This window comes from Sardina pilchardus, chromosome 13 (assembly GCF_963854185.1).
Source record: "Sardina pilchardus chromosome 13, fSarPil1.1, whole genome shotgun sequence".
Classification (NCBI taxonomy): domain Eukaryota; kingdom Metazoa; phylum Chordata; class Actinopteri; order Clupeiformes; family Clupeidae; genus Sardina; species Sardina pilchardus.
Window position 1 is genome coordinate 746,806 of NC_085006.1, and position 25,633 is coordinate 772,438.

The following is a 25,633-nucleotide window of genomic DNA, read 5'->3' on the forward strand; positions in this document are numbered from 1 at the left end:
TGCAGCCATCAACACACACAAATTAGGAAGACAGCCAGGATGTTTGTGTCCACGACAACGCTAGGTACAAGCGCATGTGGTAGGGTTGCCACACGTTCAGGTTTTCCTGGGATTGTTCTCTTTTTTAAGTATCTTGATCCAGCTGCGCTTATTTGATTGGTTAATGCATCCCTGCAAAACGAAAGTTTACCTTAACCATCATAAACTACCGGCCATGTATGAATTGTACTGATATGCGACCGACTATTATCTCGTACATTATTATCTTCCTTGAAAATACATTTATTTTATTTACAATTTCAAAAGACATCCTTGCATAACTAGAGCTAAAATGTGCTCTGATTTGCATCCTTTTTTTGTGTATTGGGCTAATTGTTCAATAAATCAATCTAAGCATATTTTAGCCCATATCTGACTGAAAGTTGTGTTGATCACTAAAATTGCATCGACTTGCAGTTCAGTGTTGTGCATGAACGAGTTCAAAAGAATGCGTTCATAGAACACGTTCATATTTCTGTGAACGTTGAACTGAACACAACACATTTGTAAATAATGAATTTGAACGTGAATTCGCTCAGATTATGTGAAATGAACGACGAACGTCACTGTTGAGGTCCAATTAAACGTTACGGAATTTGTTTTGTCCTGAGAAGTCGAGTGACACTATCTGCTGGCATTTTAGAAACAGCATGTCAGTCATTGTCACACTCACTGCCCACGGGCGCCACTCCTAAACTACAGCTTTGCACTACTTTACCATAAATTGCCCATGATCACGTTACACATGATACATTGTACACATAAGGCTAATAGAACCGCTGCGATGTGAATCAGTGATGCGCGGGTACGTGTCTGAACGACCCACCCCGCCCCGCCGTTTACAACTAACCCGACCGCAACTCGGACCGCAAAAAATAATTATTGAAATACTGGACCCGACCCGCTTCCCGACCCGCTTATTGTAAAAAGTAGTCTAACTTAGTCGTAGCGTCATTGAGCTACGCAAAACTGGTATCTCATATGCATGTAAAACAATAATATATATTGCCTAATTATATATAGCCTATAATTGCTCAGAACTTGGGAAACATGCATTAAGTTTACCTTTTTTTTTTGTTCCGTGTCAGCATTCATCCAAAAATTAGGCTATTTGACTCAACATTGAACAATTAGCCTAAGGATTTTCCTATACAAATTTTGTTTCAGCCGTTCCTCACATGAATGCCTTGAACCTCTCCCAAGCATGCAATGCAGGCATAGAATAGGCTATTATTAAGAAACTCTTTATTAACGTCTTCATCAATGGACCAAAACAAAATTTTCTTTCGAGGAGGCCAGCAGTTAGAGAAAAAAGCTGCAGATCATAGACAGAGAAAGCAACAGAACACAACTGCATGTCAAGTGTAGCCGAGGGTCTGTCTACGCAGAAACAACAAGTGCATTTCTACATGTTCGTGACAAAATGTGGGGGATAGACTTTGCGTTTCAGTGGAAATGCTGCAAATTATGTCTTTCTCTTCTAAAGACAATTACGATATAAATGACAAAAAATGAACGGCATATTTTTTTACCGACCCGACCAAACATGACCCGAATATCATTAAAAATATTTTGTCTTGACCCATAACCGCGGGTGACCGCGGGTGACCGCGGTCGCCCGCTCGATTTGGATCAGCCCGCGCATCACTGATGTGAATGCAATCGCGAAAAAATTCTGCACTTGTCAGTGATGATCGAGGGATGTATAACGTGTGTTCAAAGAGCCCTACAGTCGGCTATATCTATAATCTGCATTACCTCTTCTTTTTAAAAACACCAATTTGACTTATGCAAATCTTTCTTTTTCATTTCCCACCCTAAACAAGGGCAAAATGCACCATTGAGATCTATTGACCCTTCCCATTCACGTGACCTTAGTAAGAGCGGCTGCCATTTTGGACATGTAGTGGACTGAAGTTTGAATGCAATGGACGAGAAAACGTAAATGAAAAACGAGTAAAATAAAATGCAGAAAACACCTTCACTGTCCAGCGATGTATCCATCTTATTACAGCTAAGGTTTGTGTGCGTGTGTGTTGCAGTTACCAATGACCCTCGTCCAGTCTGTAATGTGTTTTACATGGTCTGTAGGTTAGAGTATGTGTAAGGGATAATCAACGACGCGCCGTGCGTTTATAGGAAAATAATGCACGTTCGAAGTGGTAATAAGGACCCGGCGCCGCACTTCGATAAGTGAACAACAAACAACAAACAAATAAATACGTATTCGTCACTTGGCTTCCTCGGAAATCTCCCTTACGCCTCGTCACTGGTATTAACATAGCATTAACAAGTTGACCATGTTTGATTCCACTTATGCATGTGAGAAATCTTAGTCTACTATTCAGTTCAGAGGAGAGCTTAATTTAGTCAAATTGTGTTCGCTCTCGAAAGCTTTGCCCGCGGACATGCGATTGATCTTGCAAACACAAACACGCATGCCAGAAATCTCTATCACATATTGAAAAATATAAAGACAAACTTGCGCTCACGAAGCAGACGATTAAAGCCTCAATGCTTGCATAAAACGTCACCTCACTGAATATGAGCCAGTGGACAAGGCCATCAGCAAGTCCATGCAGCACTAGAATGGGCCTGATGTTGAGTTTCGCAAATTACATGTCAAAGATATGTGTTGATGAGGCTACCAAAGGACGCTGTTGTTCTATTCCTTTCGATTATCCTTTTAATTGTTTCCACGTGTTGGCCGTGGTAGACTACTGGTAGTTCATGTCCAAAATGGCACTTACTTTTGCTCTGACGTCACGTGGGATGGGTCAATAGAGAGATATGTTTTGTATAGATTAACCACTAGGTGCCACTAAAATCACTGAATCACTGAAATTGCAGGGGTGGAGAAAAAACATATTGACCAACATATTGGTACATTTTGTCCATGTTTAGGGTGGACAATGAAAAAGAAAGATTCGCATAAGACAAGTCGAATTGGTGTTTTTAAAAAGAAGGTAATGCAGATTAAAGAAGAAGAAGGTAATGCAGATTAAAGAAAAAAATATTTAAAAAATCTTCGTATATTCCCACAAGGTGTTAGGGTGCTCTGAATATGAGATCCAAAATAATTTTTCAAACTTGTGAGATCTGCTGTTCAGTCCCTGATGGTTTTTCTTTTCTCTTCATTGCTTTTTCGGAGAGTGTTTCTACTGATCTCAATAAGGGAAAAAAATCAAGAGCCTATGTTGAGTCAAAATATGTCTTCCGTAAGCCTAAACAGAGCCCAGCCAAGAACTCCAATAAAATTTTGATCAACTTTGAGGGACTGCTATGACCATGCAGGATCATCCAGACTACTCGTGGTGATTTTACTGCATGCTTTTCCTATTTATGCACCAGCCTGCAAAATTTGAGCCTTCTACAGAATCTAGTTCTTCAGCAATGAGCTTGTGAACTTTGACAAAAAATAGAGGCAGAACAAATTTGACACCCCCCTCCCCCCGTAAAACTGGCTGTTACTTGAAAAGTATTGATCTTAGCACAAAAACATTTTACAGAGTGTCTCCTGGGTAAAATAGGCATGCATGGTATTTTTTTCAGACGGGTCATTCCGTGTCAAATCACCCAATTTCAGCTCATTTGGAAAGTGACCCTCTCCAAAAAAATCTGAAATAAATCACAGGTGTTTGTAGACTAAACCTATGCATAAATCTTAAATAGTATGTCTGGATCACTAATGGTTGAAAAACTACAGCCCTTTGAAGCTTCAAGTCATTTTAAGCATTGTGGTGAACAATCCTTTTTGGTCAACTTGCAACGTTATTGGTTCTTTTGGTATTTCACACACATCAGTGAAACTATGTGAATGGAAGCACATTTTCCTGTTGAATTAAGAAATCTAATCAGATGAGACGTGTCTTGTGTAATTTCAATTTTTCAATTTAATGTCGCTTATAGAGCGCCAATACATTACACATGTCTCAAGGCGCTTTACAGAGTGTTAGACATTCAAAGAGAGCCCATGAGTAACAGGGGCAAGGAAAAACTCCCTAGAATTGGAGATACATATAGGAAGAAACCTCAGACAGACCCACGACTCAAGGGCCCAACCCATCTGCCTTGGGTCAGTTACAGTACAGTCATTTGTAGTTTGAAAGTTACAATGACAATGAAAGTTCAAATAGTCCAGTGTAGGGAATAAATTGTCCATTAGTAATCCATTAGTTATTTCTGAAGGTGATGGGTCGCTGGGATCCGAGGGCCAAAGATTCGGGCAGGGAACCACAGCAGGCGATGTTAGGGCAGTCATAGGGATGGCGAAGGCAATGGCGATGGTAGGGCAGTCAGAGGGATGTGACTTCAGGTGTGATGAGGGACAGGCACAGAGATGGTTGATGGCTGGTGATGGTTTACCTCACAGGTGAGGTATAGGGGAAAGGGAAGAGAAATAGAGTGTGTTAGTATTACTGTAAGTCATATTAAGTATTAATAAGTATATCAATGGTGATATAAATGGTTATACTATAGAGGGTTTACAAAACGCTTTTACACACCTCTTTTGTGGGGACAGGTGCGTAGGAATAGGTTACCCAGTTAAACCCGAAGAGGCATCCCGCACATCGTCCACCACGCATGCAAACATCCACCCACCCACCACGCACGCAACATCCACCCACCCACAATGCCCCCCCCAATGCCCCCCCCCCCAGGCGAACCCACACACCACCTCTGAACCGCGCGTCGGAGCAGCATGGCTGAGCATGGCCAGCCAGAGTCCGCCCACAGGCGGCGCCACCCATCCGCAGACACCCCCCACCACCATCCGCGAGCAGAGAGAACGGGGCCCGCGCCAGCCCCACCCCAACCACAACACCACGCGAACACACACCACGGCCCGACCAGGACACACAGTCTGATCCGCCCCGCCGCCCAGGCCCCCCGGAAGCAGCGCCCCCAGAGCAAAAGTCCAGAATGCTTCATGTCTTTGGACGTGTCATCCTGTCATCCTGTTGACAGGGTCGGGAGGCGTAGGGAGGCGATGTAGTGTAATTAAAAACGTTAAAATCATTGGACATTGGTGTAATGTAATTAAAATCGTTAAAACCATTGGACTTCCACTCTAGAAACACCACCCCAAGAAGGCCCGGACCGCGAGCCCAATCCAAATACAATGCCGCAACAGCCCTCCCCTCCGCCATCCACTCCCAGCATTCCCACCTCCCCCGTCCCCCCCATCCCACTAAATGCACAGCCGTGCACATCTGATCAGACTGCATGCCCCAGCCAGACCGCCAATATACGCCCACGCAGAGCCACTGGCGAATGGAGCCGACACGAACCCCACCCCCCCCCCCATCTACAGACGGCGACGGGAGGCCCCCCGCGGACGAGCAACGCCACCCGCGAACGGACCCCGACCGGCCCAGAGCACCCAGCCACACCACCCAGGCGCGCAGCCCAGACATGATGCGCAAGCCCACCCGGGGAAGGCCTATGACCGAAACGGCGCAAATTTCGGCGCAAACGGCGCAAATTTCCCCTCTGCAAAGCTCTGAAAATGGCTATAAATTCATTATGTGAAAAGACATCATCACTTTTGAAGGCTTCTCATTCGAAAGGTATGTGCCACAAATTTCATCAGGTTTTTTTCCCACTCATATATGGACTATAAGGTCATGTCCATGCATCAACTTTGGTTGTAATCGTTGTCATATTGTCAGAGCATTTTGTTTTAATTGGGCTTGATTTTCAAAAAGCCCATTTTCGTCCTATCATTTCACCATGTGGACAGTTAACAGGATTTTTTTTAAATTTTACCATATCACATTCTGTATTTGAGGATCATCTGTCCAAAATTTGGGCTTGTTGCTGAGTTTCTTTATTGGAGATATGATTTTTGGAAAATATTCTCTATAAATCCACTGAACTTGCATTGGATCTGCAGTACCACTTTGCACCACATGGGGTGCTCTTTTAATACAATGGAAGTCAATGGAAGAGTAAGAGATTCACTTGTTTGCTGCACATATCCAATCTAAACACACATTTTATGGTTCATAGTTGAATTGCTCCAAGTAATTATTGCAACATGAACAACATACTACTCATAAATAAATCTTATTTAGAGAAAATAAGCGGATCAAGCAAATTATACACACATAAGACTGACTGGTCATCATACATGCAGCAAGAGGATATAGCATAATTGCCATCTTTGGCAGTTCCCACTGATACAGATAAAGAATGATGGGGCGGCAATAATAGGATAGCATATCCAGTGTTAGTTAGATCAGTGGGAATGAGCCTGGAGGACCTTCCTCCAGAGTTGAGGAGAGAGGTTGAGAAGGGGCCTATATGCTTGGTATGCAGTCCTCTGTGAGAGACAATGAGCATCAAGGTGGATCAGTGGTTTGCCTCCATGTTATCTGGGAAAGAAGTGGGAAAATGAATGTCATGAAGGAACATTAAAAGGGGGGGGGGGGGGGGGGGGGTGTTCTAAAAATTCAGTGCATTGCCGGATGCAGAAAAAGTATTGTTTCAGTTGAGATCAGGTATTTTAAAAAGATACTTGATGAGTTATCTCCTTTTCATGAATGCGTCTTGGATCCAGGCAATAGCGTTTTGAGCCCTCATACCTTTTGATGAATACGTTTATGTGATGGAAACATGCATGGTCATCTTCATCAAGTGAAATACCTGCTCTGAACTGCATCTGATGCTTTTTCTGCATCTGACAATGCACTGAATTCTTGAAACCCCTTTTTTCTTGAATATGTTCATGACTTTCATTTTCCAACTTCTATGGTAATGTAGAAAACTGTTACAAAGATGGCAAGCTAAATCCTCTTGCTGCATGTATGATCAGTCAGTCTTATGTGTGTATATTTTGCTTGATCAGTTTATTTAGCTAAATAAGATTTATTTATGAGTAGTATGTTGTTCATGTTGCAATCATTACTTGGAGCAATTCAACTATGAACCATAAAATGTGTGTTTAGATTGGATATGTGCAGCAAACAAGTGAATCTCTTACTCTTCCATTGACTTCCATTGTATTAAAAGAGCACCCCATGTGGTGCAAAGTGGTACTGCAGATCCAATGCAAGTTCAGTGGATTTATAGAGAATATTTTCCAAAAATCATATATCCAATAAAGAAACTCAGCAACAAGCCCAAATTTTGGACAGATGATCCTCACATACAGAATGTGATATGGTAAAATTTAAAAAAAATCCTGTTAACTGTCCACATGGTGAAATGATAGGACGAAAATGGGCTTTTTGAAAATCAAGCCCAATTAAAACAAAATGCTCTGACAATATGACAACGATTACAACCAAAGTTGATGCATGGACATGACCTTATAGTCCATATATGAGTGAGAAAAAAACCTGATGAAATTTGTGGCACATACCTTTCGAATGAGAAGCCTTCAAAAGTGATGATGTCTTTTCACATAATGAATTTATAGCCATTTTCAGAACTTTGCAGAAGGGAAATTACACAAGACACGTCTCATCTGATTAGATTTCTTAATTCAACAGGAAAATGTGCTTCCATTCACATAGTTTCACTGATGTGTGTGAAATACCAAAAGAACCAATAACGTTGCAAGTTGACCAAAAAGGATTGTTCACCACCATGCTTAAAATGACTTGAAGCTTCAAAGGGCTGTAGTTTTTCAACCATTAGTGATCCAGGTATACTATTTCAGATTTGTGCATAGGTCTAGTCTACAAACACCTGTGATTTATTTCAGATTTTTTCGGAGAGAGTCACTTTCCGGCACTGGGTGATTTGACACGGAATGACCCAGACGCAAGTGCGTGCGCTCTGGTTGATTTTACGTGGAATGACCCTATAGACTCTGAACAGGACGGTAGCACTAGCAAAGTTGTTGTTAGTCTATATCCACCTTATTCCTTAACCTGGAAATATGTATCGTTGCGATGGTTACGATACGGTTTTCAACTTCAGTTCATTCTGTTAACATGTGCGTTCTCCGTAGCGAACTAGATTATGCCTCAACTTAGATTTCTTTCGAAATGTTGTCAATTCTGCCCTCGGCATGTATATACTACATCATATATAACCGATATAAAATGGAAAAGTTTACTTTTATATGCGTTATGATATGTTAAGCACCGTAAACCGTCACGTTAAAACAGATACAATGCAGCTTCGCCGGAAATAGAAAACCGTTTCGGTGTCATGGCGACCCCCATTGTTGGCTGCGGAATATCGTGGATAGCAATATCCAATGGATCATACCGTTCACGTGTTTTTTATCCTTGATGTAAAAAGTAAGCATATTTATTCACTGTACCGCGTGTAAACTAGATCCACTGTGTCTATGGACGTCAATGGCAGTTAACGTAAGTGTGTAAATTGATGTTTAAAGACGTTAATGGCAGTGAATGAGTTAATATTAAATTATTCAGAGAATCCAGAGAAATCTTTGAAAACAAGAGATAGAGCTGAAAACTATATTGTATGGACGTTGTCTCTTAGACCTTAGATGGCATTTATAGCTCATCATTGATCATTGAGAAGGGGCATCAAAAACGCCGAGCACAATCACAAACTAAGGGTTGAGGATCACTTCAAGAACAACTCTGACCCTCAGCTAGCCCAGGCAGCTCTCCCTGCGTGCTTTAGAAGCACCTCCATTGTGCCAGTGCCAAAACACTCCACTGCAATGAGCCTTAATGACTTCTATCTTGTTGCATTCACCCCCATCATCATGAAGTGATGAGGCTGGACCTGGCCCACCTCAAGACCTGCTTACCACCCTCACTGGACCCGTCAGAACAGCCTGTCAGAGCAGGAGCTATCTCTGCAGCACTTCACTCTGCCCTGTCCCACCTTGACAGTAGCAACACCTATGTGAATGCTGTTCATTGACTTCAGTTCTGCATTCAACACAATCATCCCCTACAAACTGATCACCAAACTCGGTGAAATGGGCATGAATACCTCCTTCTGTAACTGGATTGTGGGCTTCCAAACCAACAGACCTCAATCTGTTAGGTTAAATAACCACACCACCTCAACCATCACCCTGAACACCGGTGTACCACAGGAATATGTGCCGAGCCCTCTTCTTTACTCCCTCTTCCCCTTTGACTGCACACCTGTACATGGCTTTAACACCATTGGCAAGTTTGCAGATGGCACTATGGTGATTGGTCTCATCAGCAACAGCGAGCCAAGCCTACAGGGAGGAGGTCCAGCATCTAACATTTGGTTGGTGGTGCACTGAAAACAACCTGGCTCTCTACATCAAGAAGACCAAAGAGATCATTGTGGACTTCAGTAAATCTAAAGCTAGCACGCACACCCCAACTCCCATCAACAGGACTGAGGTGTGGATTTGTTGATGTTAAACCAGGTACTTGGTTTGGATAGTGATACAAGGGTAGCATAGTTGCCAAGGGAGGTAGTTGATCTCCAACTGACCACCAAATGACTACACTTTTGTCTTAACCCTGTAGCACCCAAACATAGAAATAATAATTTAAAAAAAATATTTTGGATTATGTTGCATCTTTTGGGGGTGGGAGTAACTGTAACTGTACGATATTTGCAACTGTGGCCTTTCCGGGTTTGGGTTCATTCACAAAATCAAGTCATTTTCAGCAGATCTTTTGGCAAAAAAGTATAGTGAAAGCTCACTAGGAACTGCTAGTACTTCAATAAAATGTACAGAATATTTTATGCAGCATGTACAGCATGCACTATCTACATAACTGTATACATGAGAGGCCAGAGTTGCATCTTTGCAACACATTTTTGTTGCAACTGTATACATGAAAGGCCAGAGTTGCATCTTTGCAACACTATTCAAAACAACGTTCCAACAAAAATGTTGTTTTGGTAAAATTAAAACAACTATAATGGATGATGTCTAGAGATGTTGTTTTAACTAGATATTAGGGCTGTCAATCGATTACATTTTTAAATCTAATTAATTACATACTCTGTGATGAATTAATCTAAATTAATCACATATAAAATGTAATCGTAAAATCGCATTGTCAACAATATTTCTTTGCAGTAATGTAGAGTTGATGAACTCCGGTGATATGCAAATTCTGTACTGCAGACATTGCAGAGGACTTTGTTTTAATCAACACTTTCTTTTTAACACCGTCTGGTTGTTTTTTTTTTAAAGTAAATGTTCCAATCAATGATCCAGGCAGCAAATTCTCGTCTCCCATTTTACGGTCTAATGGTTACTGACTAGAAAGGTCATCGATTAATCTGCGTTATTTTTTTTAATCAGTTATTTTATCTCAAATTAATTAATCTAAATTAATCAGTTATTTTGACAGCCCTACTAGATATATTCACTTTTACTTTATTACCTTGAAGTATGTTCTTTGGGTGTCTCAAATGGCGAGAGAGGGTGAGCACATGTTTGACATAAAGGAAGCCATTTTGAAATCTGTAGTTACAACATCATGTGACAGATAGAAACACTTTCGTTGCGTATTCGCAACTATGGGATACACAGATAATAACATATACAAAAAAAATTGGGAAGCCATTTGGCTTTTTTGGCCCTACCCCTAATAAAAGTGTGTTGCATATCTGCAACTGTGGGTGCTACAGGTTAAGAGCCTCTTTAGCAAATACAGATGGATTTGCTTGAAATGTCCAAGCCACATAATTATAATGAATGACTGAGACCCATCAACCTAACATAAAAATGTAGCATAAAGATGTCTAATGTGTAATTTGTAATATGTAAGCCTATAAAAGGCTCTGTTGGCTGAGATCAGACCTTTGAATTTTGACTGTATATCTGAGTGCTTGAATAAGTGCATAGATGCAGCACACTTGAAGTGGTCAGACTAGAAAACTTTTGTTTTAAAATACAAACAAAATGTATGTAAATCGAACTTATGTGTATATATTTTTTTGTCAAAAGATAAAGCCATTAATGAAGACATTTTCTCCTGTTCATTGTGCTCCACCTGCCATGTCTCTATTGCACACTTTGAGACATTAGGAATATTGAACTGGATATCCACATTTTTTTTTTTCACTTCTAAAAGCTACTGTTTTTGGACTTTAGGATCAAGGAAACAGACGCAGCAAAACTCAAACAGGAGTATAGGCAGCTGCTGGAAGGGCTGAAGGAGGCTAGCGTTGCTAGAGAAACGGACATCTTCCTGTCTAACCCAGTGCTTCCAGATGAGATTCTTCAAGGTTTGTCCAGCCTTACAATGTCATCATCAGCATTATACAGTACATTATGCGCCTGACCCACGAGCCTTAAGTTTTGGCACAAACTTGTAAAGCTTGAGCGTGTAATAGTGAGATATTAACCCTCTTCATTTACCTTATTCACACAGCAGCCATTATAAACCAACAGGAGGTTATGGAGTACAGTAATTTCCCGCAAATAAGCCGCATTGTGTATAAGCCGCAGGACAGTGATTTATGGAAGTTACAAGAAACAAAACCATATTAACATCATATTAACTGCCCCGCTGTATTAACCTCATAGCTGAAGAAATTCTTCAAAATCAATGTATAAGCCGCGGCTAATAGTCGGGAAATTACGGTACACTGACTATATCATACGTTTTCTCGCCACTCACTGGCCAATGCATGGAACACAACAATCCTCTGATTTATCTAGCCTACGTATTCTCGCCACTTACTGGCCAATGCATGGAACACAACAATCCTCTGATTTATCTAGCCCAGGGATGGGCAACTGGCGGCCCGCGGGCCACATGCGGCCCGCCTCCTCACTCAGTGCGGCCCGCGGATGATCATTTTTACTGTGATTAAAAATGCGTGGTTTTTTTTTTTGTTTGTTTGTTTTACCGCACCGTCATTGTAATTATAGCCTAGCCTACTGTTCGCCGATAGATAGCGCCTCCTATGCAAACCATCTCGGGCCCTCGGACCTTTACAATCGCTGAGGAAAAACAGTGCACACATAGAAGAAAAGTAGAAAACTCATTTAGAAAACCGTAGGCTACCTTTCAGTCAAAATCGGAAGCAGTGTCTGTTCATAGAATGGTAAGGCAAACCCATGTCAAGTTTTGCTAGAAACTATATCAGCCATGAAAGATTTAAACTTCAGTCGCCACTACACTACAACACCTTGCGAAAAGTTATCAGAAGGAGCTTCTCGGCCGCTGTCGTAGCCGACCTCAAATCAAAAGTAGGCTAGCCTACACTAACAATAGCGACTAATTGCCAGAACTACACAGGAATCCGTCTTTTGCCAAAGCAAAGAAGCTATATCAGATGGCGAAATTGTTTGGGTGCGTAGTGGAGGTAAAAACTTCGAAACGGTATATTTGTCCCGACGCACGGTGACGCGCATAATTGACATTCTGATAATGTCGAGGGGGGGAGCTGAGACAAATCATGCATGACTGCAAGTAAGCCTACTGTAGCTTACTTTTTGGCGTTGGATGAGAGTACAGATGTGATGGATGTTACATGTTACATCTGTAGGCCTACTCTCATTATGGACGTTAGGGAATGTCTATAAATTCTTAAAAATGGAGTGGGCAGCATAAATGCATTGAAAGGCTTGTTGCACTTCTTGATGGGCCATTGTTTTTCAATTCTGTGCCATCATTGAATGGTGATTTATGTGAGCCCTTTGCACTGAAAATAATACTTATCACTGGCTGTAAAATATTTGTATTTGTTGTTAGGGAGTCTATGTAAAAAAATGCATTTGAGCATGAAAATTGACATATTTCGTTCTTATTCAGAATTATTTTGCAGCATCAGATGTGCGGAAGTGTGCGGCCACATTTGGCCCTCTGATGGTGATGATAAAAACATGTGGCCCTCTTAGTCATGAAAGTTGCCCATCCCTGATCTAGCCCATAGTCCCGTTAACGGTCTACAATGTTTTGGTCTACAATGGCCGCCGTGTGAATAAGGCAAAATGTGTAGTTTCAGTGATTGCCCAAGTCATCATTGCCTTTCACCATCACCATTTATTCTTTATTATTTCTTTATTCGTTATTCTGTAGGTCTTGATTTTATATATATTATAAAACATAAAAGGAATAAAAACAGAACAGTAAGAATATAATGAAGGGCAGTAGAATATGGCTATGTCTAAAATTAAATACAGTATACACATTTGCAAATAAATAGCAAATATATGACCCAGTCATATTTTTGAATGGTCGTACATCATTCCCTCATTTTACCCTGAGATGGAAGAAAAAAGCCAAAAATGTATTTTTGGCTCATGTGGATGAAACAATTCCCAGAATTCCCTACCTTTCACTGCTCTTCGCTGCCCTACCAAGCCATTTCCCACCAAGTAGCTACAAGCACACAGAGGGACTCATTAATGTAATATTTTGACATTAACACTAAAAGCGCCAAGTGCCGGTCATTTGACCGCTGAGACGTATTAGTTGAAGCGCCGTGTTGGTTTGACCTAGATATACCTAGAACTGCCGGGCTGCGGTCTTTTGACCGCAGTGATTAAAAAAAAAAAAAAAAAAAAATCTTTTCACTCGATTAAATTCCAGGACCCTACGTTCACGACTTTTCCTAAATAAAGCTAGACAGTCCCGCCCCTCCTCCGAGAGAGCTGCTTGCCCGGAAGTAATTTCTCCCATTTCTCCCATTGACTTCTGGAATAATCCGGATATAAAGAGTTTTAGACCATGCCTTCTATAAAGTATGCTGATTTTTGTTAAGTCACGTTCAGAAATATTACTATATTGCCAAAAGTATTGGGTCACCTGCCTTGACCCCCATATGAACTTCAGTCACATCCTATTCTTAATCCATAGGGCTTAATATGACATTGGTCCACCTTTTGCAGCTATAAGAGCTTCGACTCTTCTGGGAAGGCTTTCCAAGGTTTAGGAGTGTTTATGGGCATTTTTGACCATTCTTTCAGAAGCGCATTTGTGAAGTCACACACTGATGTTGGACGAGGAGACTGGCTCTCAGTCCCCTTTAATTCATCCCAACGGTGTTCTATTGGGTTGAGGTCAGGTGCAGGCCAGTCAAGTTCTTCCACACCAAACTCTGTCATCCATGTCTGTATGGACCTTGCTTGGTGCACGGGTACACAGTCATGCATATACCTTGTGGAAAGCCTTCCTAGAAGAGTTGAAGCTGTTATAGCTGCAAAGACTGGACCAACGTCATATTAAACCCTATGGATTAAGAATAGGATGTGACTGAAGTTCATATGGGGGTCAAGGCCGGTGACCCAATACTTTTGGCAATATAGTGTGTGTCGTGTGTGTGTGTGTGTGTGTATGTACATATATATATATATAACATGCAAATGTTTTTAAATTCATACCAACAAAATCGCCTTGACCAAAAATGTACTTTTTTTTTTTACCTTGAATCTTGAAAAAAAAAATATTTGCCTACCTACCGACCCAATTTTTTTTTTTTTTTGGGCAAAAAAACTGCAAACAAAAATATTTTTAAGGATGGCCTAAGAAAAAGAACAAGGAAACTTGACATGACATAGACCAAATAGAGCAGCAGCAAACACTAATATAATGGGGCACACTCATTTTCAATGCCCCTTTCAGTTAACCTAATGATAGCTGCTGGTTCTGTATTCGGCTTAGGAGGTTGTATCACATTTTCTGGATCTTTGTCCTAGAGTGACCTCAAACAACAGGGCTTTGGATTTGTTCACGCTCGATTTCGGTACTGGAAAACTCGTCTTGAAAGTCCTTAAAAAGTGCTTGAATTTGGCCATGAAAAAGGTGTACGAACCCTGAGTAGGACGTCAAAGCGGTCAGATGACCGGGGCGTGGCGCTTCTAGGTATAAGTGGGTCAGAACGGCACGGCGCTTATAGTGTTAACAAGGATTATAACATTTTAACAAATATATAAATAATTATACCTTCGGGGGGTGCTGTTAACATTTTAATTAATGTGTGTACCCTATGATCACTACTTCTGGACATGGGCATGTGCATAGTGTGCAGACTTTTTACATTCACACATACACAGAAATGCACTCTCACTCACATGCCAGCACAAAAATTTGTGCGGATTTTTTTTCCCTTATTGTTGTAGCTCATAACTTTATTCTCTTGTTTTACCTCTTCATTTTCAACAGAGGCTGTTCCTGGCAGCATCCGCACTGCAGAGCACTTTATAGGTTTCTTGAAGCGTTTCCTTGAGTATTTGAAGGCCAGATTACGTACTCATCATGTGGTACAGGAAAGTGCTCCTCAGTTTCTCAAAGACATCTTTGAGAAGGTGTGCATTGATCGTAAACCCATGAGGTCAGTAGCTTTCTTTGTGTTTATTACATACAGAGATAGTGGAGGATGAAAATGGAGTAGAAGCTCAGTGGGAATGCAGTGTACTCAAGGTTACTATTACAAGGATGGGTAGCGCAATAAAGCTGTACAATACATGCTGGCGCATAAGTTTGCATCCCTTTACTGAAATTACATGAGATGTAATCAAATATATTGTTATCAACACAATATTTGTGTGCATGTATAATACGTGTGATCTTTGTTGTGTTGTGCACTTCAAACCAGGATTACCAGTTGAGAGACACTATTTTTTGTTTATCAGAAATCAATCACAGAGCTGTCCTGGAACACCAATACTCAGCCATGCTGGTATTAGAAATAAAAGCTCATATTAGCAAACGCACAACCAGCAAAGTAATTAGCTAGCTTTGCTAGTAACACAGCCTAGGCTACATGCTGTGGTTTGTAGGGCTTATATGAACATTCAATTCTATTGTAATTTATAGTGCAGTTTCACAATTGACCATGGTCTAAAACCATTTTGTACAATTTAAACAAGCAAATAGGCTGTAAGTAGGATAAAAATGAAGAGAAAAATCACAATATGGTGTATACACTGCAAAAACTAGCCTGACTCTCGCCAGACCCTTGTAGTTCCGCCATGCTCCACCAGAGGTGCTTCGCTGAGCTCCACACAAGGGTCTGGGCTCGAGGGCAATGCAAACTCCTTCAAGGGAGCAAAAAATAATGAACCAATCGGGATCGCCGGCAGTGTTGTGCCTGAACGCGTTCATTGAACGAAAGTTCATGAACTCGTTCATAATTTTGGTGAACGTGAACTGAACAAACTGTATTTCTGCCTGATGAACGACACTGTGAACGCGTTCATTCTGGTGTCTGTGAACGTCACGTTCACTCTTTTTTAATTTCGTTAGGTTCATGCAAAACAACACACCGTTAATAGCACTAAACTGTTGCCCAACCATTGCGTGCGCTTCTTTGTCTATGCCAGATTCTATGTCTGAATTCGTATTTCCGTGTACTACCAGAATGTTTCCTGCTGTCGACCTATGTTTTTGTAATGTTGCCGCCACAGCTGCTATAGGCCTATGCATAGCCTACAATCGCAAAAAAGATTGCACTTGATGATCAAGTGAAGTATTACGTGTAAGCTTTATAAAGCGCCCTATGTCAGTGAACAGTTCCATCTCTCACGCTGCAGCTAATGCAGCAAGGTATCCTCCTCCCGGTGTAAAAACTACACTCTTCTGAGCGCGGCCGCATTTCTGCCCAGCGAACCAAAGCCCAATTGGAAATGGAAATTCTACTTTAGATGTGAACAAACGGAGACCGTATACATTTCGCATGCTTCATGTCTGAATTTCCGCTACCGTCAGAAATGCGGCAAGCAGAATGTGCGTAAAACCTGTCTAAAATGGCTATTTCATGTTAAACTAATGAAATATTTGCTGGCTGTGGCAGCAATTTTGAGTATAGGTCGCAACATATTGAAAAAATGAACTGAACTAGTTCATTTTTTTGAGCTGTGAACGTCGTTCATAATTTGGAATTATGAACTATGAACTGAACTAGTTCATTTTAAAATTTGTGAACGATGAACTGAACTAGTTCATGTAGAAAGTGAACTTTCCCAACACTGATCGCCGGAGGGGATTTCATAGATGTGACGTAGCACTGAGCCTTGTGCTGAGCCTTAATTAGTCGGTTGTTCGTTGATAAATAAGAAGTTTGCGTTTTCGTTATGAGACAGTTAGATGCACCCATGTAGCCTAATCTGCCTCAATGCGCAAATCTCATACATTTAATTTAAAAATCAATCGGGAGGACGCATAGGCGAGCGTAGCATAATAAATGCATGTGTGTAGAGTGAGATGTGCGCATTTGCGCTGTCGTTTTGAAACAGTCAGACGTGCACTTAGATAGACAGTAGGCTAGTCCTTCTGCCTAATGCATGGGCATCGCTGTAACTTTAATTTGAAGATCCCTTGCTGTTTCGGTTCATTTTTTGTTTCATAGACCATAACCAAATCAGAACTGCTTTCATCTATTAACCTAGCTCGTTGTTGAACAACACTGGCCTAGACATGCTACCGCTGCTTGTTTTGAACTAAAAGTTCACTTCTTCTCGTCTGCTACACCTAGACGTCACACTCTCATCTGAATAGATAGTTCGCGATTGGTTGGTGAGTGTTCACAATGTTAGGAGAGGTTACGATGGATAGGGACACAGAACGGCAGTGTTGCCGCCATAGACAGTAAAAGGTTGCCGCTTGCAAAAATGACGAAAATGGTTAAATACTCAATATTTGCGATATGACAAAAATGTATCTCACGTACTGTAAACTGCGATATATCGAGTATATTCGTTATATCGCCCAGCCCTATATCGAGTATTCATTCTTTAAAAGATGAACAGAGAATGGTTTTGAAGGCATTTATTGGTGGCAAGGATGTTTTCACTCTTCTTCCGACCGGGTTTGACAAGAGCTTGAAGTAGCCTAGCATGTCATTCAAGATAACGGACAAGTGGTTTATCAAATCACATGCAAGGATTTTTTTAGATCCTTGTGTGAAGCCCAGCGAACTACAAGGATCTGGCGAGAGTCAGGTTATGCAAAAACTGCTTATCTAATAAAATCTGACCAAGTGTTATTCATTTTGTATCATCAAAAAATCTAGTTACCTCCGCCAAGGAGGTTATGTTTTCACCGGGGTTTGTTTGTTTGTATGTCTGTCTGTCTGTCTGTCTGTCTGTCTGTTAGTCTGTTAGCAAGATAACTCAAAAAGCAATGGATGGATTTCGATTAAATGACCCAAGGAAGAAATTATTGGATTTTGGGAGTGATCCGGAACACCGTCGGGATTCCGGAGCTGTTTATGTTTTTCGCTTAGTGGTGTAATGGCATGGTATGGCCACGTGGTGGCGATCTGAATAGTTTAGGTTCAAATGTACAGTATGACAACCTAGGAAGAGCTACAGGCGGAAGTCTGCGTTCTCTGAGTGCTTTTCTAGTTGGTATTGTTTTCAGTATAAAGAGACTTACCTAGCACTTTCTCGTAAAATCATTTGACTTAATATAAGACGAGTTTGACTTATTTTAGAATGCCTCCGGAATCCCGATGGTGATACCAATCACTCCCAAAATGTAATCGTTTCCTCCTTGGGTCATTTCTGACCTTCCCTGACCTTCGATTTCATAGAAATCCATCCATTACTTTTTGAGTCATCTTGCTGACAGACAGATTCCGATGAAAACATAACCTCCTTGTAGGGGTGGCACGGTTCACAAAATCTACAGTTCGGTTTGTATCACGGTTTAGAGTCACGGTTAGTAATGAGCGGTATAAACGTTATGCGATATAAACGATATAAAACTGGCCTGCGATAGAATTTTCAGTTATATTGCGGTATGCATGTTGATGACGAAGTTCAGGGCTCCAGAGTGTGACCACATGCGGCCAAACTTTTTAAGAGTGCAACCTAAGACCCGCTTTAACCCTCTCTAGTGCAACTGAAAAAAATTATAGGCCGAGTAGTGCACCTGAGGCTGCTCGGGTGAAAGTATACATTTCTTTCGCAACTTTTGCTTGAAATTGGCCGCTTTCACGTGAGATTCTCACGAGACCTCACACGTGAATCACGTGTATTTGATTTATTTTTCCCAAGTGAAGCTGCAATGACCCAAACAACCACCAGGTGGCACTTGTGAGCAGGGTTAGGAATGTCGGCATTTACCACTAGCCAAACAATCCAAAATTGAATTAAATCCAGAAGCAAGCTGAACATCTTTTCTGCTTTTAATAGCCTAGTCTCACGACAAAACGTGTTATTGTTTATGAAGGTGTCTTCTGTTAGCCTATTTTATGAAGAGGCATCTGGCTGTTTCGTTTAGGTTTGTTTTGCTGTCACTAATGGTTTCATGAGGTCACGAGGCCAGTTTCCACTAAACGCATAAGCCTTTGTCCGAAGCGCAACTTGTGTTCTCGTTTTTGGGTCAATTCATACATTTTATTTCAAATGTGTGGATAGGCCGCTTGTTTTTATGCTGGCAATAAAACAAAATGGTTCACGGATGTTATTCTTGATTCTAAATGCGGGAAACAATTAAAAAATAAAACGTCCCATTTTCCAACGCACCACAAACCTCTTGCCTAGCCTACATTAGGCTATATGTTTATTTGAAATGTAGGCCTAAGCTGGCTGTTGTCAAATTTGTAAAATAAGATAGGCCTACAGGAGAAACTATGGTTTATGCTCTCTTATGCTGTTTCATTTCAAACTGAAAGCGAAGGAGGGAGAATGAATTAGGCTACGAACGTTTAACTTTTGCATAAATAATTCCTGAAAGGTTTTGATCAGCCTGGAAACAATTAAAAATAAAATGTCCCATTTTCCGACGCACTGCAAACATCTTGTCTATTTAAATATTCTAATATTTGGGCCTATTATAAAAGTTGGTAGCCTGACGACGTCATACTCAATTCTTATCAGAATATGAGTCTGAAACTGCTCCATTCAGCTGCGATTATGGGGCGTGATTCAACCGATACAGCGCGGGGGGGATAGCTCTGCACTCATTGGATAGACTAAACCAAACAGAACAAGTTATTGGCTGTCAGTAGCTGCGTTTCCATTACAAATATGCGCAAAAACTTTGTCGATATTGTCTTAATGTCGAAAATCACAATTTTCGCAATTGCGGTGTTTCCATTACATTCGGCTAACTAAATTAAAATCTCGTGTATTCTCGCGTGCTGTAAGTCATTAGGAGACATGGCGGTTATCAACATAACCCAGATTTACACTAAATGCATTAAAATTGCCACCACGGCACTAACGCTGATTATCAGTCATTAGGCTATAAGCCATCAGCGGAGGAGGCCTACGTTTTGGTGGGGCAGAAACATAAAATTAAAAATGACATATTTCACAGGAGTTTGTTGTAGGCCTATGCTTAAATCATGTCACAGCCATGTCAGTGGAATATTTCGTAGATCAGCCCAGTTGATTAGTTTCTAGAACTAGAATCTAGAATCTAGATTTCTTTCAGCACCGTTCTCATCACGTTAAACCAGCAAAGCATAGCAACGTTGTTGCTATGGGTAAACAAAACTAGTTGAGCGGTTGCGTATGCAGCGTATTTGAGAAAGTGTTGTCGGCGAGTTCACAGAGGAGCTGTGGATTCAACATTTTAGAATGACACGAGCCACTTTTAATGAAAAAAAAAAAAATGTTTTACATTATTCTCCCTGTGCCACTTCCTGTCGACAGTCTTCTTCGTCGGTTTCGTTCCTCCTAACATCCGATTGTTGGATCACGTGACTCGTCAGATGCGAAAAAAGTGTTTCCATTGCAGTTTTGCGAAAAATACAAATTTCGATACGCTCGAAATACCACCTCACCGGAGCGCAAAAACTTTTTATCGACAAACGTGAGTTTTTTCTAAATGTGTGTGTTTCCATTAACCACATTTCTTTTCGCAACTCTTAATTTGCGCAATTTAATTGTCAATGGAAACGCAGCTAGTATCTGCGAAATCTAAGACAGAAATATGTAGCAGGGTAGGCTATGGAAAACATCCTCCTTCGTTTTTAAAAATAATTCCTTCAAACTGTATATGCAATGAACCGCTGGGGAAGTGTGTCGTTAACCCAACGAGCAAACAGACATTTTTAAACAAACGGGAACAACATCACCCAAACATGCTGTTTTAACTGGGTGAAAGTGAAACTGAAGTTTTCCCACATATCCTCGTTGGTCTAAGTGGCAGTACTGTACATCCAACCAGCCTCACAACAGTAGACCATGTGTAACCACACCAGCCCAGGACCTCTACATCTAGCATCTTCGCCTCCAAGATCATCTGAGACCCACCACTCGAACAGCTGCTGCAACAATCGGTTTGCATAGCCAAAGAATTTCTGCACAAAGTGTCAGAAGCCATGTCAGGGAGGCTCATCTGCATGCTCGTCGTCCATATTGGGGTCTCAACCTGACTGCAGTTTGTCATCGTAACTGACTTGAGTGGGCAAATGCTCACATTCGAAGGCGCCTGGCACTTTGGAGATGTGTTCTCTTCACAGATGAATCCCGGTTTTCACTGTACAGGACTGATGGCAGACAGCATGTGTGGTTTTATGGGATGGGCAGCCGTGTGTTATGGACAACGGACATAGGTGCATTTTATTGATGCCATTTTGAGTGGACAGAGATACCGTGACGAGATCCTGAGGCCCATTGTTGTGCCACTCATCCACCACCATCAGCTCATGTTTCAGTATGATGATGCACAGCCCCATGTTGCAAGGATCTGTACTCATACATGGGACCTGAAAACATCCCAGTTTTTGCATGGCCAGCATACTCACCAATCATGTCACACCCATTGAGCATGTTTGGGATGCTCTGGATCGGCATATACGAGAGCATGCTCCAGGTCCTGCCATTGTCCAGCAACTTCGCAAGAGGAGTTGAAGAGGAGTGGACCAACATTCCACAGGCCACAATCAACAACCTGATCAACTCTATGCAAAGGAGATATTTACATGCCTAAAAGAACGTCGGTGTCAAAAGGCAAAATCACTGTAAGCTATAGTGAAAACAATACAGTGAAACTGTACATTTTAGAGTGCCCTTTCATTGTAGCCAGCCTTCGGCACACCTGTGCAATAATCATGTTGTCTAATCAACATCTTGATATGCCACACCTGTGAGGTGGATGGATTATATTGGGAAAGAAAAAGTGCTCACTAACACAGATTTAGACAGAGTTGTGAACAATATTTGAGAGAAATGTGTGAAAGTGGTGTGTTTTATAATTTTGTTCAGTGTAGTTATTGTGTGTCTGTATGCATGCTGTATAGTTCTGTGTGAAAGTGGTGTGTTTATAATTTTGTTCAGTGTAGTTATTGTGTGTCTGTATGCATGCTGTATAGTTCTTTTCCATGCTGTATGTACAGTATATAGTTCTTGTATAGTCATTGTGTGTGCATGTGCATGCTGTGTTTAGGAAATGGTCTAGGGCTGGGCCATATACCGAATATACTCGATATATTGCAGTTTACAGTACGTGAGATACATTTGTCATATCGCAAATATCGAGTATTTCACCATGTTCGTCATTTTTGCAAGCTGCAACCTTTTACTGTCACTGCCGTTCTGTGCAGACCTGTGTCCCTATCCATCGTAACCTCTCCCCCTCCCTCTCAGTAACAACGTGAACACTCACCAACCAATCCTGAACTATCTATTCAGATGAGGGTGTGACGTCTAAGTGTAGCAGACGAGAAGAAGTGAACTTTCAGTTCAAAACAAGCAGCGGTAGCATGTTGTTCAACAACGAGCTAGGTTAATAGATGGAAGCAGTTATGATTTGGTTATAGCCTACGAAACAAAAAACGAACCAAAACAGCAAGGATCTTCAAATTAAAGTTACAGCGATGCCCATGCATTAGGCAGAAGGACTACGCTACTGTCTATCTAAGTGCACGTCTGACTGTTTCAAAATGACACATCTCACTCTACACACATGCATTTATTGTGCTATGCTCGTCTATGCGTCCTCCCGATTGATTTTGAAATGAAATGTATGAGATTTGCGCATTGAGGCAGATTAGGCTACTGTTTATGAGTGTCTCATAACGAAAACACAAACTTCTTATTTATCAACGAACAACCGAACGACTAATTAAGGAATCACGCACCACCGTTCTATCAGATGTAGTAGACATCGGCTGTGTTCGAACTGCGTGCTAAATACTAGTCACATACTGATAATGACGTGAAGTAGCAAATAGTATGCAGTGTTTGGAAAATGTAATATTACCAGTACACAAAAGTTTCCCGGATGTTATACTGATGGGATACTGCATCCCATAATGCATAGCGATTGTTTCCAGCTTCAGAAAATTTCAGTAACAATGGCGGACAGCGAAGGGACAAGTATGGCAAAAACCGGAGATGAAGAGCACAAATGTGAGTATTAGTTGGGTGTTTTGGTATGGAATGTTTCGTGGCTTCTGTTATTGTGGAAGTTTTATTACTGTAGAGCTGTATTTGTGTATGTGCAAGTGAATAAATAGCCCAACTTAACCAAAGCTAACGTAAACTAACTGGCGCTCAATGGAAATGAATGGTAGAAACCTGTTAGCTTGCTAAGTCGCTAAATAGCATGACGATTTTCTAGCCTCTAGGTAACGTCGTCATTCACATTAACGAGAGCAATGTTTATTTATAGCCTAGTTATCGTTATGGTTATCATTCTTGGTGTGAACGGCCCTTATGAACTCTATTCGTACTTTTAAAAAATAAGTTTAATTTACAAAAGTGTAATGTGAAAATCTTTGATAGCTAAGTTGCTTTGGTATGTACTGAGAAATGAGCACCTGGTTCAAAACAGTTCCCAGTTTAAGCCTACTGCTCTTTGATAAGTGATATCATAGCCGGATTTGGGTATAACCAGAGAATGTCTAGGGCTCTGGTATAGCCTAATGATGGAAAATAAAATGGTAATGGCAGAAAATAATTTTCTCCTTACTAATATTTGATTTTAAATGAGTGTTTATAAGAAAGTGTCTAAGATGGTAAAAGATGTAACCTCTATCTCTAGGACTGGCACAACGTCATGCACAGTGGTCTTGGGAACATCGAAGGCTTCTGCAACAACCCTGTAGGAGGTGGCACTGGATAACCAATACTGAATGATGACAACCTCCAGTCTCTCCCCCAGCCTCCATCACAGTCCACTTCAAGTGTGTCCACAAGGGCATTGACAGAAGTCGTTCTTCAGATCCACATCTCCAAAGAGGAGACGGACAATAGATAGAATAGTGTTGCCATTCAGTTAGCAATATTGTCCCCTGGGGTCATTCTGAGAGAATGTGCACTTGTTGTTTTTCTTGATGTTAAAGTTCAGACATTTTAATCAATTGAAAGTATTTTGTTCAATGTTTACTGTCATTTGTAAGGTAACTGTCATACAGTGGTCATTATGGGATTATCAATTGTCAGTGTAGCACAGTTACATTTACTTAATTTCACATTTCACTTAGTTGCAAACCCAAGTCTTGCCAATAATGACACCTTTTTGATCCATTAACCATGGTTGCATACGCCTTCATAAGAAAAGACAACGGTGGGCTACAATATTGTTAGTTTCTCTAGGCATATTGGTCTAATCACTCTGAATTCCTGCTGAAGAACGAGATTAAAGACCATCAGTATTGCAGACCTTCTTCTCCTTGCTTGTTTGTTGGCTCTCACCACAGAGAGGTAGCCTAAGACATATCAAAACGGTAGGACACACAGAAGTGCTACTCTCTCCACTGATCAACACTAGAGAAATGTTTTATGAACATTGTTGGCACTCTGATGGCAGCACAACAATAATTTTATAACACTGCACTTACCTGATTTCACAGCTTGTGCATCCTCTTAGCCTAACTCTTATAACTTTTGTATCAATTCATTGTATTCTTTTCTGTTATTTAAATTCCATTATATCCTAATAAGCTTAGGTGATTTTATTTATCCATAAACATATTATATATGAAACATCACACAGAGATTCTTCATGGGTAGGCTATGCTTTCTCCAGATGTCCAGACTCCAGTGTAGCCCAAAAGCTGGCTGATTTGATAAGTAAACAGAACAATCCTCCTGCCATGTCAAGTTTATTTATAGGCTATAGCCCATTTAATGCAACGTGCTTTACATAAACAAAAGCAAACTTGTGATGTTCTAAATTTCCAAGAACGCTAGAATTGAAATGCAATGATTAATGCATTTCAGCTTAACTCGTTTCCCACTGCAGTCTTATACAAATGAATGAGGTAGTTCGACTAATTGCCAATACGTTTTTCTTGCAAGTAGGTGGCGGTGCGTGCTTTAGGCTGTAGATGCATCACTGTATAAAATGCCTATATCTGGACACAACTAGACTGGAGGAACATGCTCAGTAGGCCTACTCCACATTTAGATTCGCTTCGTTTAGCAACGAACACAAATCATTATAGCCTGAGCATGTGTCACTAACGGGATAAACGTGAAGAATTCCCCAAAATATCAGACGTAATTGCGCTCACTTTAAATTGATTAGTTTAGACAGTTTCTTCAAGTCTACCTCTAAATAGCCTACTCGGAACAGAACACATAGCCTAACTATAACATGGTATTGATTAAAATCTACGTTGAGCTCTCTAGAATGCATTGCGGTATTGCGTTAAAATGACCAACGTCACCGTAAGCTTGCTCACTTGATTTTACTAATCCATCAGCTGTTTTCCACAGGTGCATCAGATACGCTAGCGATGGTAAAGGTCACAGACTAGTCGACCGAAAATGCTGACAAAGTTGGTATGGCTAAACGCTTTG

General features: G+C 41.0%; 1 protein-coding gene and 1 long non-coding RNA gene across 2 annotated transcripts in view; both read left to right on the top strand.

Annotated features, from left to right (window-relative positions):
• Positions 1 to 25,633, top strand: part of ercc2 (excision repair cross-complementation group 2) — a 121,382-nt gene that overhangs the window by 35,117 nt on the left and 60,632 nt on the right. Inside the window, exons 10-11 of the mRNA XM_062552363.1 lie at positions 11,072 to 11,205; positions 15,093 to 15,261. Coding sequence (XP_062408347.1) covers positions 11,072 to 11,205; positions 15,093 to 15,261 — 303 coding nt within the window. The remainder of the gene's footprint in view (positions 1 to 11,071; positions 11,206 to 15,092; positions 15,262 to 25,633) is intronic.
• Positions 22,995 to 24,488, top strand: LOC134099671 (uncharacterized). The gene is made up of 2 exons (XR_009941147.1): positions 22,995 to 23,236; positions 23,871 to 24,488. It is a non-coding gene; the product is annotated as an uncharacterized LOC134099671 (long non-coding RNA).